Source organism: Schistocerca gregaria, chromosome 4 (genome assembly GCF_023897955.1).
Source record: "Schistocerca gregaria isolate iqSchGreg1 chromosome 4, iqSchGreg1.2, whole genome shotgun sequence".
NCBI lineage: Eukaryota > Metazoa > Arthropoda > Insecta > Orthoptera > Acrididae > Schistocerca > Schistocerca gregaria.
The window spans coordinates 356,846,736-356,861,051 of NC_064923.1; the positions used below are offsets into that span (position 1 = coordinate 356,846,736).

General features: G+C 44.3%; 1 protein-coding gene across 1 annotated transcript in view; it reads right to left on the bottom strand.

Moving 5' to 3' along the window:
- The window catches only part of LOC126268101 (proton-coupled amino acid transporter-like protein pathetic), a 110,710-nt gene that overhangs the window by 45,317 nt on the left and 51,077 nt on the right, over positions 1-14,316 (bottom strand). Inside the window, exon 2 of the mRNA XM_049973613.1 lies at positions 810-818. Within this exon, the coding sequence (XP_049829570.1) occupies positions 810-818 (9 nt within the window). The remainder of the gene's footprint in view (positions 1-809; positions 819-14,316) is intronic.

Genomic DNA, 14,316 nt, shown 5'->3' on the forward strand with positions numbered 1-14,316 from the left:
GAGCTGCCATACGCTTCAGCAATGTCCGATCACTGCAAAGTTTTGGAACACGGAAAACTTCCCGTGCCTGAAAATACTGTACAATATTTGATTTTCGTTCCCATCAGTTTTTGAGTATTCGGTGGAACATAATTATTTATTGTTACGATATTTACGCCAAAAATCTTCCAGATATTGTGAAGACAAGTTTTTAGCCGAGGAACTGGAAGGAGAAGTATAAGAGGTAGCCGAATGAAAACGAGATACATGGAAAAAACATTTAAGTAACCTCTTTATTATTTCGAAAGTAGTCACCATACCTATCAATACAATTAGTCAATGCCTTAAGGAAAAACTGTTTGCGGTTGCCTGCAGAACTGTGATTGTACCCACGCCTGCCCTCATAGTCCGAAGCAAATCGACGGCCACGGATGTCTTTCTTCGTGTCCGTCGATTTGGTTCGGACGAAAAGTGCACGCCCGGGTGCAACCAAGGTTCCTCATGCAACAGCAAGCACTTGACCCGTAAGTCGTTGACTGTCTTGTCCCACAGCGGAATAATTGTATTAATAATTATGGTGAACACTTTTGGAATAATAAACAATTTACTTATTTTTATCCATTTGTCTCGTTTTTATTAGAGTGCCCCTTATAATTATGTCCTCGATGTGCGCCAGAAAACCGCAAGAACTTCGAATTATGTGGGAAAATGGCAAGAAACGCACAGGAAATCTTTTTACGGCATATGCCTGAAAGTTGAACAAAATGGAAATTTGGATAACTTACGTGCCTCGTTTGTTTTGTTTCTGCAGAGCAGGGAGACACACTCACCTGGAAGACCTGAAATGAAACAAAGAGAAAAATACTGTAAGTGAAACTGAGCAATATTGGAACGAAAGAGATATAATAAAGAAATGTAAAACGTACGGGCATATTTCAATTGTTACGCAACCGAAAATCACAGGAAATCTTAAGATCTCCAAGTGATCCAGATTTGTGTGAGCTACACAACGAAAACTTTCATCTCTTAGTTTCGTCAGTTACTTCTCTGAAACTCCTGTCGCCCTCACCTTCAGTACACTTCATTATTCACAAATATTTTAAAATAAATGGACACGAAATGCCTGACACAAATGACAGACAAGTACAGTGCTTGAATTGTATCTTTTACGTTTAACGTAATAGTATCCGTAAGGTGGGGGCAGGGGAACAGTATCACTCAACACTGGCTGGTATGCATAACAGAAAAAAAATAATATGTGACTATCAAACGAATTGTGTGCAGCCGTCCGAAGATTAACCGTGAAACTAATTACAAATTAGTAAGTAGTTCATTCTTCGAAATTGTAAGTGACTAGAGTGTTGTGATCTCTCAAGTTCTAACGGTGTGGCTGATTAAAGATGAATATTTTTCCCGGAGTAGGTAATTTTTAGCCTGAACTTCTCAGCAAACTGATCTGTGTGTTAAACTGTGTTTCGAACCCAGACCCATGCCTTTGGCAAGAAATACTCTTACCTGCCGAACTATGCGACCAGGCTTCCCAGCGGCATCTTCGAGAAGCGCCTTACACGCAGCCTATAGCCCATTTCCCTAATGACCCTTTCACTCTGAAGTGCAGTGTGCTTTACTGAGATACTTTCTGAGGGACAAAGCTTTAGGGTTCGTGCGTGTATCACTGATAGTTTCAACCGTATTTTGAGACTGCGATGTAGTACCTCGCGCAGGATACTGTAGCACGATCGAAACCTAGAGCGGGCGGAAAGCCCTCACAACTTCATTTGTGTGCCAAGATTTGCTACGAGATGACTTCGGAGCATCTGTCTCTCTCTCTCTCTCTCTCTCTTCTCCAGTGAAGACACCATACACGGCGTTGCAACTGGCGGATACGCATCTGAAATTCATTGCGCATGCAGCAGAAGTAAAAAAAACACAAGGTCATTCGCAACACTGTATTGTTCTCCAGCGAGATACGGCTCGTGACAGGTGTGCACGGAGCAGCTGTTCGGAATACCAAACGTGTCTGCGCGCGTCGCCAAATTTTACTTTCATATTGGTTGCGACATTCATCTACTTATTGTGATCAGTATTCCTGGAGCGGCACTGGAAGGAAAAGACAGGAAATTTTCCACTGCCCACTGCTGACGTCGACGCGAGTTTATGGAGTATATTATCATTTAAAAATAGTTTCTGGAAAACGTGAATGATTTCATTTCGTTAAAGTAAATCAAGGTTCAAGGATAGCCGCATTAGCCTTTCTGATGTAAAGACTTCATCGAAGAGAAACGAACTAAAATAATATAATTATCAGTCGAGAAACTGCTTCGTACTGAATTGAAGTTTCAATTGCTCAAATAACTTCCATATGGCCTAAGACTATTGTCGAAGAGATCATCGCCAGTTCTGGGCCCTAGAGAAACGGTTTCTTTTTCGGAAGCCACCGGATTTTGCAGTTCACTGTCTAATATCAAAGAAATAGTTTTTTAATTCCTCTGGGTGGTCATATCTCTTCGTTTTACATGAACGTTTTCCATTACTGCTATATGAACTTCACCACGTAGTTGTTAGAAGCGTGTGACTTTTCACCGCAGAGTAGGTGTCGTGAACGTTAACCGCAGTGGTTATCAGTCGCAAGACGATAACCGACAACCTAAAACCGGTTAGAGTATGTTCCAGTTTTTGTCTCCCTCTACCCCCTTCCTTTTGCTTTGGCGTTAACACACAGGACAAGAAACGGGAACAGTGGTCATTGACAGCTAATACTTAACTATTTTCCAAGAAAGTTTTTTATATTATTTCAGTACGGTACGGGAAGAGCATCTAAAAATCTAAGATATCTAACACATGTAAACGAGTCACAGATTCCGCTGTTTCTTCATATTACGTAACTGCTCCAAGATCATCTAAAAATATACTTTTGTTGTGTTGCGTTCGTAAATTGATCGACAACGAAACCAGTCTGAAAGGAACTTCCAAAGGCAAAAGGTTTGTAAAGTTCTCGAGTTTTTTATTTTTTAGACACTCCGTTAACGGCCTTATGCATGTTATTAAGATTTACGATGTACTATAAAAATTGGTAAAATACGACATCAGAAATACATTTTAAACTGAATTTAGTTTTATATTCGGAGTTGACGTGGCAATAAAGATGGTCAAGTAAAAAAAGAATAAATTCCTGTTCTGCTACTGGGGCATTGCAGAAATCTGATCCTGTTTTCTAACATATCTCGAATGTAGGATACTGATGATAGCACCCAAACTATCCCTCCAGGACGAAGATTTGTGAAGACAAAGAATTACTTATGATTCTGAAGCATGAACATTTGTTCAGGCGACTCGAAATCGACAAACGCTTCGAAAATGGCAGTCTTTTTTATTAGAGGCCTCCCATTACGTCTATACACTCTTGAACAATTCATGTTCCTGGAGTGATCCTCAAACTCTTCTGGCATGTTCTGATGGGTACGGTAAGGTAGTGTACTGTCTTGTTGCTTGTGAGGTGCTGTAGCCGAACTGTCTTCGGACTGTAGGATTCTACATCGTCTACTGATGAGAAACAATGGCAGACTATCAGGGGAGCCGTTTCATCCCTCGTGAATCCCCACTCCCTCCCCCTTCCCTACTTCATACACATACCTTCTCCATTTGACTGATCTGTGTCCCGTGGAAACTCGAACGTGTCGTCTCATGTGGCTTTCCACGAATTCGCCTCAACCACTGGTCTGTAGTCGTCCATTCAAGAGACCTTTTTCCACTTTCCGAGTGTCCAATAACTGTGGCAGTTCCTCTGCCGTGTGATATTCCGTGAGCAGAGGAAAACGTGTAAGACGACGAGTTCCGTAGTCTTCAGAAACGGGTTGCTGCGGCGTTGTATAGCTACTCACCGTTGTTGACCGCGATGAACTGGTGAGTGAATTGTGTAAGCTTTCCTAGAACCTTCGGTAGAAGGCGGCGATCACATTCTTCAACCAGTGTTGTCCGAATGGAGGTACCCACGTTACTCTATTGAGGCAGCAAGACGTGAAAATCTCAGTGCCTGCACGATCATATTGATGAAGTGAGCTGTGTGCTGAGCATCCACGATTTGGTCGTGATCACACATCGTGCGTATTGTCCATGCTACACTCGACTGCCACGCCGACAGGCAGTACTAGGCCTGAGGACATCCCAGTTGGTGAAATGCTTAACTGTTCCATTCTACTGTGCCGACAGAAGATTTCTGTCTGCGATACTGTAGCTGAATCAAATTCGGTAGCTCACGAGTCTGAATTGTACAGGAAAATCACCTATCTCCATACAAATTGTGAAAGCGGTGAGGAAGTTCTTTATAGTTTTCAAGAAGGTGGATCAATTGAAAAGAAATGTCACCAACCAAGGAAGAACGGATTGATATTATTCTGTTGGCTGGGAACGATATGCCATGTAGGACAGACTCTCAGGGCAGCGCACAGAAATCAAATAACCCATGACACCGTGGCAAAACTTATCAAGAAATTAAAAAGAGCAGGTTCCGTTGCCGACTCGACTCACATTCAGGAGAACGACAGTTCAACATGTGGCCATCCATATTTATGTTTTCCGAGGTTTCCTTAGTTTTCTCGTCGTGGTGGTTTCGCGAGATGTATGTGGGGGGAAGTAATACGTTATCTGACATTACGGAAAGCGCTCTCTAGAAATTTCAATAGAAAACCTCTCCGTGATGTAATAGGCCTCTTTCGTAAAACTATCACTGTGTGTCGTCATGGAAGAGGGACACATGGAATATAAACGCAAGTGCAACACCATATGACACCATTTGCACTAATAAGTGGCAATTGACTCCAAATAATGAAAACTGTGAATTTTCGTCAACATGAGTACTAAAAGAAATCCGCTAAATTTCGGTTACACGATAAATTACACAAATCTAAGGACTGTGATTTCGCCTACATACTTACGGATTACAATTACGAATAACTAAAACTGGAAAGATCATAGAGGTAATGTTCGGGTAAAGCAAACCAAAGACAGCGATTTATTGGCAGAACGCGTAGAAAGTGCAACAGCTCTACTAAAGAGGCTGCTTACGCCAATCATGTCCGCCCTCTTCTGAATTATTGCTGTGCGGTGTGACATCCGCATCAGGTGGGACTGACGGAGGAGATCGAAAAAGTTCAAGGAAGGGCGGCTAGTTCTGTACTATCGCGAAACAGTCGAAAGAGTGCCATGGATATGATACGTGAATTCGGGTGGCGATCATTAAAGCAAACGATTTTTCGGAGTGGCAGGATCTCCTCGAGAAATTTCAATCACCAACTTCTTCACCCTATTGCGAAAATGTCCTGTTGGCTCCCATCTACATAGGGAGGGATGATCATCATGATAAAATAAGAGAAATCGGAGCTCGCACAGAAAGATTTAAGTGCTCGTTTTTCCCTCACGCCGTTCGAGAACAGAACGGTAGATGAATAGCTAGAAGGTGAAACTTCCTGGCAGATTAAAACTGTGTGCCAGACCGAGACTCGAACTCGGGACCTTTGCCTTTCGTGGGCAAGTGCTCTACCAACTGAGCTACCCAAGCACGACTCACGCCCCATCCTCACAGCTTCACTTCTGACAGTATCTCGTCTCCTACCTTTCAAACTTTACAGAAGCTCTCCTGCGACATACTGGCAGAAGTAAAGCTGTGAGGATGGGGCGTGAGTCTTGCTTGGGTAGCTCAGTTGGTAGCGCATTTGCCCGCGAAAGGCAAAGGTCCCGTGTTCGAGTCTCGGTCCGGCACACAGTTTTAATCTGCCAGGAAATTTCAAATCAGCGCACACTGCGCTGGAGAGAAAAAATCTCATTCAAGTTTGAAGGTGGTTCGAAAAATGCTTTGCCAGGCAGTTATTGTGAATTGCAGAATAATCATGTAAATGTAGGTGAGGATGAATAAAATATAGTCACCACTTCTACTCTTTGTATGGAATCTTATGACTCACGCGGTAGACGAAATTGAATTCCACAGTTGTTCTTAGTACAGTCCAACAATGTCTTCAAATAGTTGCTGCAGCTGCGTTTAACGGGACGATATTTGTCTTACGGATATTTAGTTGCGATTCTGAAGTAGGGGCCGCAGACGGTACGGAGAACGCGTGGGACAGTTCGACTCCAGACGCAGTCTCCAGCGGAGCGGCGTGATGGCGGGCTGGAGACGCGACTCCTCAAGGACACGGATCAGGCCGTCTCCACGTGCCGTCACGCCGCCGCCGCTCGCCGTCTGCAGATTCCGTCGGCCGTGACGCTGACGTCCACAGCAGCACCCACCACTCCGCAACTTCTCCGTGCAGCGCGTGTGAAATCCGTTCCGACGCTTCGTTCCCTCGTGAACAGCCGGTGTTTCTCACCTAGCGAAGGATAGCCTATCTCATCTCAAAAGGTGGCACAACGTTCAAACAATTCGATCTCTCTTTTCCTCGGTAGTGGTGCAGTCGGAACTAATTTCTCGGGGCGCTGTCATCTCGGACTCATCGGTGACGGCGAAAATAATTTCATTGCCACAGTTTATGCCTGAAGGAGACCAGCAATTGTGGAGCACACTTTCTGGTCAATGAGTTTGTGCCTATGTCTTTAGTTTCTTAAGAGATGATGATATACACTGAGGAACTCATTGGATAGTGACATCAGCATATAAAGATGGCGGTAGTATAGCGTACAGAAGGTATAAAAGGACATTACTGACAGAGGTGACATTTGTACTCAGGTGATTCATGTGAAAAGGTTTCCAACGAGATTATGCCCGCGCGATTGGAAGTACACTAATAGACTCTGAACGTTGGAGCTAGATGTGTGGGGACTTCCATTTCGGAGATCGTTAGGCAATATCCGAGATGTACAGCGTCAAGAGTGTATCCAGAATACCAAACCTGAGGCACTACCTCTGACCACGGAGAACACAGTGGCCGACGGCCTTCACTTAACGACCGAGAGCAGCGGCGTTCGCGTAGCAGTATCAGTTCTAATAAACAAACAAAACTGTTGAAATAACAGCAGAAAGCAATGTGGGTCGTGTTTCGAACATGTCCGTTAGGACAGTGGGGCAGCCGGCCGTGGTGGCCGAGCAATTCTAGGCGCTTCAGTCTGGAACCGCGCGACCGCTACGGTTGCAGGTTCGAATCCTGCCTCGGGCATGGATGTGTGTGATGTACTTAGGTTAGTTAGGTTTAAGTAATTCTACGTTCTAGGGGACTGATGACCTCAGATGTTAAGTCCCATAGCGCTCAGAGCTATTTGAACCATTTCTGACGGTGCGGCAAAATACTGCATTAACAGACTGTCGCAGCAGACGACCGTCGCTAGAGCCTTTGCTAACAGCGCGGCATCGTCTGCAGCATCTCTCCTAGGCTCGTGATCATACCGGTTGAACTCTAAGACGACTGGAAAACCGTGGGCTGGTCAGATGAGTCCAGATATCAACTTGGATGGTAAAGGTCGAATGTGGTACAGACTGCACGAAGTTTTGGACCCAAGCTTCAAGAAGCCACTGTGCAAGGTGGTCGTGGCTCCATAATGGTGTGAGCTTTTACATGGTCCAACTGAACCGATCGTTGACTGGAAATCGTTATATTCGGCTACCTGGATACCGTTTGCAACCATTCAACGAAGGAACTTTTATGGATGACAATGCGCCATGTCACTGGACCACAGTTGTAAGCAGTTGATTTGAAGATCTTCTGGACAGTTCAATCGAATGGTTTGTTCACGCAGACCACTCAGTCGAGAGCTCAATCCGCGAACAAAAACCTGCACTGGTAACATTTTCCCAATTACGGACGGTATAGAGGCGGCATTGCTCACCATTTCTGCAGAGGGCTACCAGCGACTTGTTGAGTCCATGTCACGTCGAGATGCTGCAGTATGCCGGACAAAAGGAGATCCAACACGATATTAGCAGCTGTCCCGTGACTTTTGTCACCTCGGTGTAAGGTAGTATTCTTTGTGATCCGTTCGTCGGACGAGAAGTTCAAGCTCAGAGACATGATGAAGCTTTTCGAAAGAAGCAAGGAAGTAGCAAACTTCGAGTATCGGCCATATGCTTCACTAACTCAAACACAGCACTATACTCTTCACGCATCCAGCCCTGTCAACTAATTAACTGGCAGAAAAAAGACCATTTCGGCTAGTGTCTAAATATGTTTCCATTTTGCTTGTTGTTCAAATGGCTCTGAGCACTATGGGACTCAACTGCTGTGGTTATCAGTCCCCTAGAACTTAGAACTACTTAAACCTAACTAACCTAAGGACATCACACACATCCATGCCCGAGGCAGGATTCGAACCTGCGACCGTAGCAATCGCACGGTTCCGGACTGCGCGCCTAGAACCGCGAGACCACCGCGGCCGGCTTGCTTGTTGTATTCTTATTATTTAAGCACTCGCAGAACTGCATTTTTTTCCTGGATGAATGTTTCTGTGTCTTAACAACTTCTTAATAAAATAATTTTCATTTCGTATGTTGTACAGGTTTTCTTTAAGACACAACTCGTCTAGAAGAAGCGATCGGTTGATGGCATACATCGAATGGTTCAAATGGTTCTGAGCACTATGGGACTTAACGTCTGAAGTCATCTGTCCCCCAGAACATAGAACTACTTAAGCCTAACTAACCTAAGGACATCACATACATCCATGCCCGAGGCAAGATTCGAACCTGCGACGGTAGCGGTCACGCTGTTCGAGACTGAAGCGCCTAGAACCACTCAGCCACTACACCCTGAGGCATCACAGAATAGAAAATTTCGGAATAAAATGAAATTCGGGAAGTAAAAATGTGGTAGATACAGAGTACTCTTGGCTACAGTAACCAGGTTCGTGTGGATGTAGGTTGCAGTATTTATGGAGAGATGGACAAACTAGTGGAGAGAGGTGCATGAAACCATTCTTCGGAATGAAGATCACAACAGCAACACCGCTCGATAGCAAAGATATAGGACCATAAATGTTTCCTTCCATTTCTGATAGTTTTTTTTTTCCTTTTTCTTGGGTTACTGGCGTCTGTTTGCAGCAGCCAAGTGTTTGGCTCAAAATGTTAAGTGCCATAACAGTGTTGAGTAACTTTTTATGTCTTTTTTAATTGAATCCACTTTTTGTGCTTATTAGGGCTTGTAATTTTCTATTATGATGTAGTTTTACTGACCAAAAGTGTTGAGAGCCCTTATTAATCCTATGGTGCAGTTGTCGACCGCAGTGGACAGTTGTTAATGTAGCTTCTGTGGCGTCTTTGGTCAGTCCAGATGCAGAAAACGCTCGCTGGGCACAGCACCACTAAGGAGTCCGCACTGGAGTGGACTGCGTGCATTTGCAGTCTCAAAACTGATTAAAAACGCCAAAGAAGCAACACCAGCAGCTGCCCACTGCAGAGGAAAATTGGAACACGTGGTTAAAATGCTATTTCGATTAAATTCGCCATTATGTTCATTGTCAACGGTATTGTCACAGCCATCAGTTTCTGAACTCTGAGCCACTGTTATTCACATCATCGGTCCCGCCCCAGTAACTGGCGTCACTGTAAACTGCTCTTCGCAGAGTGCGAGCGTGGGTATGAAGACTAACTAGGAGCTGAAGCTGATCATTGAAGAAGAGGCTGTCTGCATTCACGACTGGGACTAAATTTGATACGCAATGGACTAGTGATTCTCGTATACTCATGTTTGTGGGCTCGCTTAGAGAGTGCCGCGTGATATGAAAGGGAACGAGTTCGCACAGTGTTCCCGGCGAAGTCGAACCCTGTGCGCCGGAGCGACTGCTCGGAGCCAAGTCGGCGACCTTTGCTTCTGGGAACTGGGTGCGGAGTTTCTGAATGGGACGTGGCTGAGTCACCCTCTTACGCAAAGCCGCGTCATACAGGCTGGCACTAGCCGCCTAGCGTGCACGCTCAAGGCGCGGTAAACACGTATCCTCGCACTCGCCTGATAGGCAACCCGCTAACACTTCTGGCTCTCATCAGGCTGCGAGAGTGCAGACCCAGTATTACAAGTGCCGTGCAAGGCGGAAGGCGGATGTGTGACGCGGTCTGCGCAGACAGAGCGAGAGAGAGAGAGAGACGGAGAGTACTCAGCGCTCGCTTTTTCATACCACGCGCTCCAGCCCTTGCATAATCTCGTTAACCGGCTACGATGGGGTGGGTGCACATTGAGTAACTATTTCCACAAATGACTCTTCCTAGAACAATTAAATGCACAAAAAACTATCGCTGTCGCTTCCACATCTACACACAAACTCGGTCAAAGCACCATACGGAGCGCGGTCGAGGGCACCCTTTACCACTGCTAGTCATTCTCTTTGCTGTTCCACCCGCAAATGAAGCTAGGGAAAATCGATTGTCTTCGCATCCCTTACACTAAAAGTACATTCTCGGCAAGAGAACCGTTCTGCACTCACCCGCCAAAGCCAGTTCTCTAAATTTTCTCAATATTGTTTCGCGAAAAAGATCGCTCCACGACTTCCCACTTGAGTTTACGAAGCATCTGCGTGTGGTTCGAACATACCACTAAGAAATCTAGCAACACGTCTCTGAATTGCTTCAAGGTCTCTGAATTTAATCCGACTCGTTACGGATCCCAAATACTCGAGCAGTACTCAAGAATGGGTCGCAATAGTGTTCTAAACGCGATCTGCTTTATAGGTGAGCCACACTTCCCTAAAAGTCTCCCAATACATCGAGGCCGATCTGCCTTCCCTACTACCGATCTTCCGTGCCCATTCCACGTTATATCGTTTTGCAACGTTACAACTAGGTACTTAATCGACGAGATTGTGTCTGACATTACACCAGTAATGCTTTATTAGAACATTGCGGATTTTTTCCCTATTCATTTTCATTACCTTGCGTTTTTCTACGTTTAAAGCAAGGTGACATTCACCACATCAAACAGAAATTTTTGTCTATGTCATCCGGTACATTCCTACACTCACTCGTAGACGACTTTCCTGTACACCACTCCGTCGTCAGCGAACAGTTGTAGACCGCTGCCCGCTCTATCCTTCAGGTCATTTAGGTACTTAAATTACAGGAGCGACGCTATCGTACTTCCTGGGGCAATCCTGACGTTATCCTTGTCTATGATGAACGCTCGTCGTCAAGGACAATGTTTTGCGTCCCAGTCGCTCACATATCTGGGAATCTACTCAGTCTGCTAGTACTGTGGTTGAAGTCTGCAGTGGAGTACTGTGTTAAATGCTTTCCGTAAATCTAGAAAATGCCTGCTGCCCGTCATCCATGGTTTGTAGGATATCATGCGAGAAAAGGACAAGCCGAGTTTCGCTTAATGAACTCCATTATGCCTAAGTACTTTCACATTACCTAAACTAACATAAATATCCCTACTAAATGTTCTACGCTGACGACGAAGGACACACTACTGTCAGATGCAGCGTAATGACGCCGTTGGCCGAAGTGTCACGTGGTACATCGCTCCATGTAAGTGCTATTGCTCCTCGGCCCAACACCCGCCTTCGCACTCCCAAGTGACTCACAGTGGAGAGGTGCAGTTCGATCTCTGACGACAGCCATCCGCAAACTCTTCCCGAAGACAGATGACTTTGAAATCGGTGACAGACAGTGTGATTCTCTTACCCAGTGATTTGGCAGGCAAGTCACGTTTAATAGCAGTTTAATTTAGTCGTTTACATAACGATGGGAGCAGTGACAAGTAGCGAACTAGTATACTGTATTTGGTATTTAGGATATTTACATGCGTAAAAATATCACGCAGTTTACGGTTTGGATGGTGTCAGGAGGGCAAAAAACTCTGTCCATTAAAATATGTAAATAATATAAATAATAATACTTACATGTGTAAAAATGTCACCGCAGTTTATGGTTTGGATGGTATTAGGGGTACAAAAACCTCGTCCATTAAAATATGTAAATAAAGAAATAACACTCTTTACTGTTCATCACTGAATACATTCGTTCAATGTTGAGGTTTTGATTGATATTCGTGCACGAGAGAGAAAGACAACTATCTTGCCAACTAGTGAGGACCATGTTGGACCATGGCAAGGGTGATTGAGGTAAGCTACTCGCTGATTCGATCTGGGGTACCTAAGATACATTAGATATTTCAATGCAAATTTCTTTGTGTATTATGTTTTGATCGATTAATGTTTGGAAGATCACAAATGGGTATTTCAAAAACTTCTTTAAGAATATGTCGATTGCAAATAGGCCCCTACTTTTTTCAATTGCAACTTCTTCTAGGTAAAAGCCAAAATGAGCAATGGAGAGCAAGTAATGGCGGAACACTACCCCACATCCGTGTCAATTTTTGTTGGTAACAGCAACATTCGTTTGGCTTGGAGAATCAGTCTTATCACTGAGCACAAAACTGGGATGAGTATAAATTTTCACCATTCGGGCAGCATATAGCTGTCTGACAGGACGCAAGCTTCCACTGGTTGACAGATTCTTAAGTGCTAACTAATCCATTATAACTAATGCAGGGTGAAATGAAACTGTTGTAACACATCGTACGCGTTGATGAGTGAAGTGGGGTCCAAATTCAGTTCCTGCCAGATTGGGAAGTATTTACGCTATTTAGTTAGATAACTTTAAGCTAATGCATTCCCTCAACAACACTGACGCTCAGTTTCGTATTCAGTTTATAGCACTGTTGAAAGTAACTGCATTTTTACTCTATAAAACTACAATATTTAAAGCTCAGAATTTAGACGATGTTTAGAATGCGCCATCAGAAATACTTAATTTGCTTTGCAAGTCCATGTGATTGAATTGTCTGGGTATAGTAGAATAGACGTTAATAGCCGAATGGTGTTACGTCATCCAAGAGGTACTGCGTACACACGATTGCTACATTGTTTAAATGGCACACTTTGCCTGAAGCCCTGAACAGACCGTCGGTCGGCGCAATCCCACCCACGCAGCGGCTGGAATCCAGGTCGGAGACTTTGCGTTTGCAGTTACCCGCGGGTAACTGCTATGTGCAGCGGGTAACTGCTACGTTTACAGAAGCTGCGACTGTTTGTTTACTGGCAGCCGCGTAAACAGACAGGGAGGTTCTTGACCATGAGCCAACATGTGTTTGCGCGGCTCCGCCTCTAGAAGAGCTATGGCGTCATAGCTTTATTTTCTCTAGAGCTTTCACGTGACCGCGGACAGCCTTCGTTTGGGTTGCAGGCACGCCGTGAGTTCAGCTGCACCGTAAGGCAAACGAGAGGTTGGACAGCGCACGAGATTCGTCATGTCGGTGGTGTTTCTCAGTCCGTCTTTCATGGTCTCTTCGTCATGTCGAAGTACTTAGCTCTATCTCCTTCATTTATCGATATCCGCTTCTGTTGGCCCCTAGATTTCTCAGTCTATTCTTCCTCCAGGTCGTAGTGTCGTAGTGAACTATTCTCGTATTTGGAAGGACTTAGCTTCATATTTCGGACAATTTTTGTCTGTTATCAATCATTTTCGTAAATCAGTTGAAACGACTGCCGAAATAACTTCATGAACTATAGTAGTTTTCGTTCTTCTTCTGCTCACATGAACTTTGCTCCATCTCTAACTACTAACACGTTATTTTCGCCAAAAAAGTTTGCACTTCATAACGAACAGAAAAAAACTGTTATGAGGTTTTGTTGAGTAGCATATCTCACTTCAAAGAATTTTTATATCATCTTATAGATTCGAGATGCAGCATTGCAGTACGTCTTTCTAGCGTTTTTTCTCGTAAGTAGCAGACTAAGTTCCTTTTTGAAAAATATGCTGGAATTTCCCCCTCAGTACGCTGATGAGGATATTTTTGCCTTCAAAATAGTATAGCTCAGTGCCTAACAATAAATGCAGACTACAAACAGAAAGGCCCCCGATTTGCTTCCTAGTAGGACCTTCCATTTTTCCTGTCACTTGAGGCTTCTTTCACGTCTCGTAGTGTTTGCTAATGCGAAAAATACCAAGTAGCACTATGGTAAGGAGTCCACGTTACGGTGTTAAGTCAGTTCTGTGACGGAAGGAAGCAAACGGCATACAACCTCTAAGAGGACTATGGACAAGAAGGCGCTACTGTAGTGAAATCAACCTTCGGGTAGGGATTTTAGAGGAAAAGTCTCTGGAATCGTAAATATACACTGTCTATCCATTCCATTTTTATCATTCCATTTATCTGTCGCACGTTTGTTCGAAATTTGAAGGATAAATTGGCATTATGACTACCGGAAAATAAAATTTGTGATAACGTACGGTGGAAAATACGAAACGAATTGGTTGCATCCGGCTGCTCTTGATAACAGCCTTTCAGTCATGTTCCAGGAAATAACACGCTTTCTGTCCGTGTTTTGGGTGTGGTCTACGGCATTGGCAATACAGGCTCTATTCCG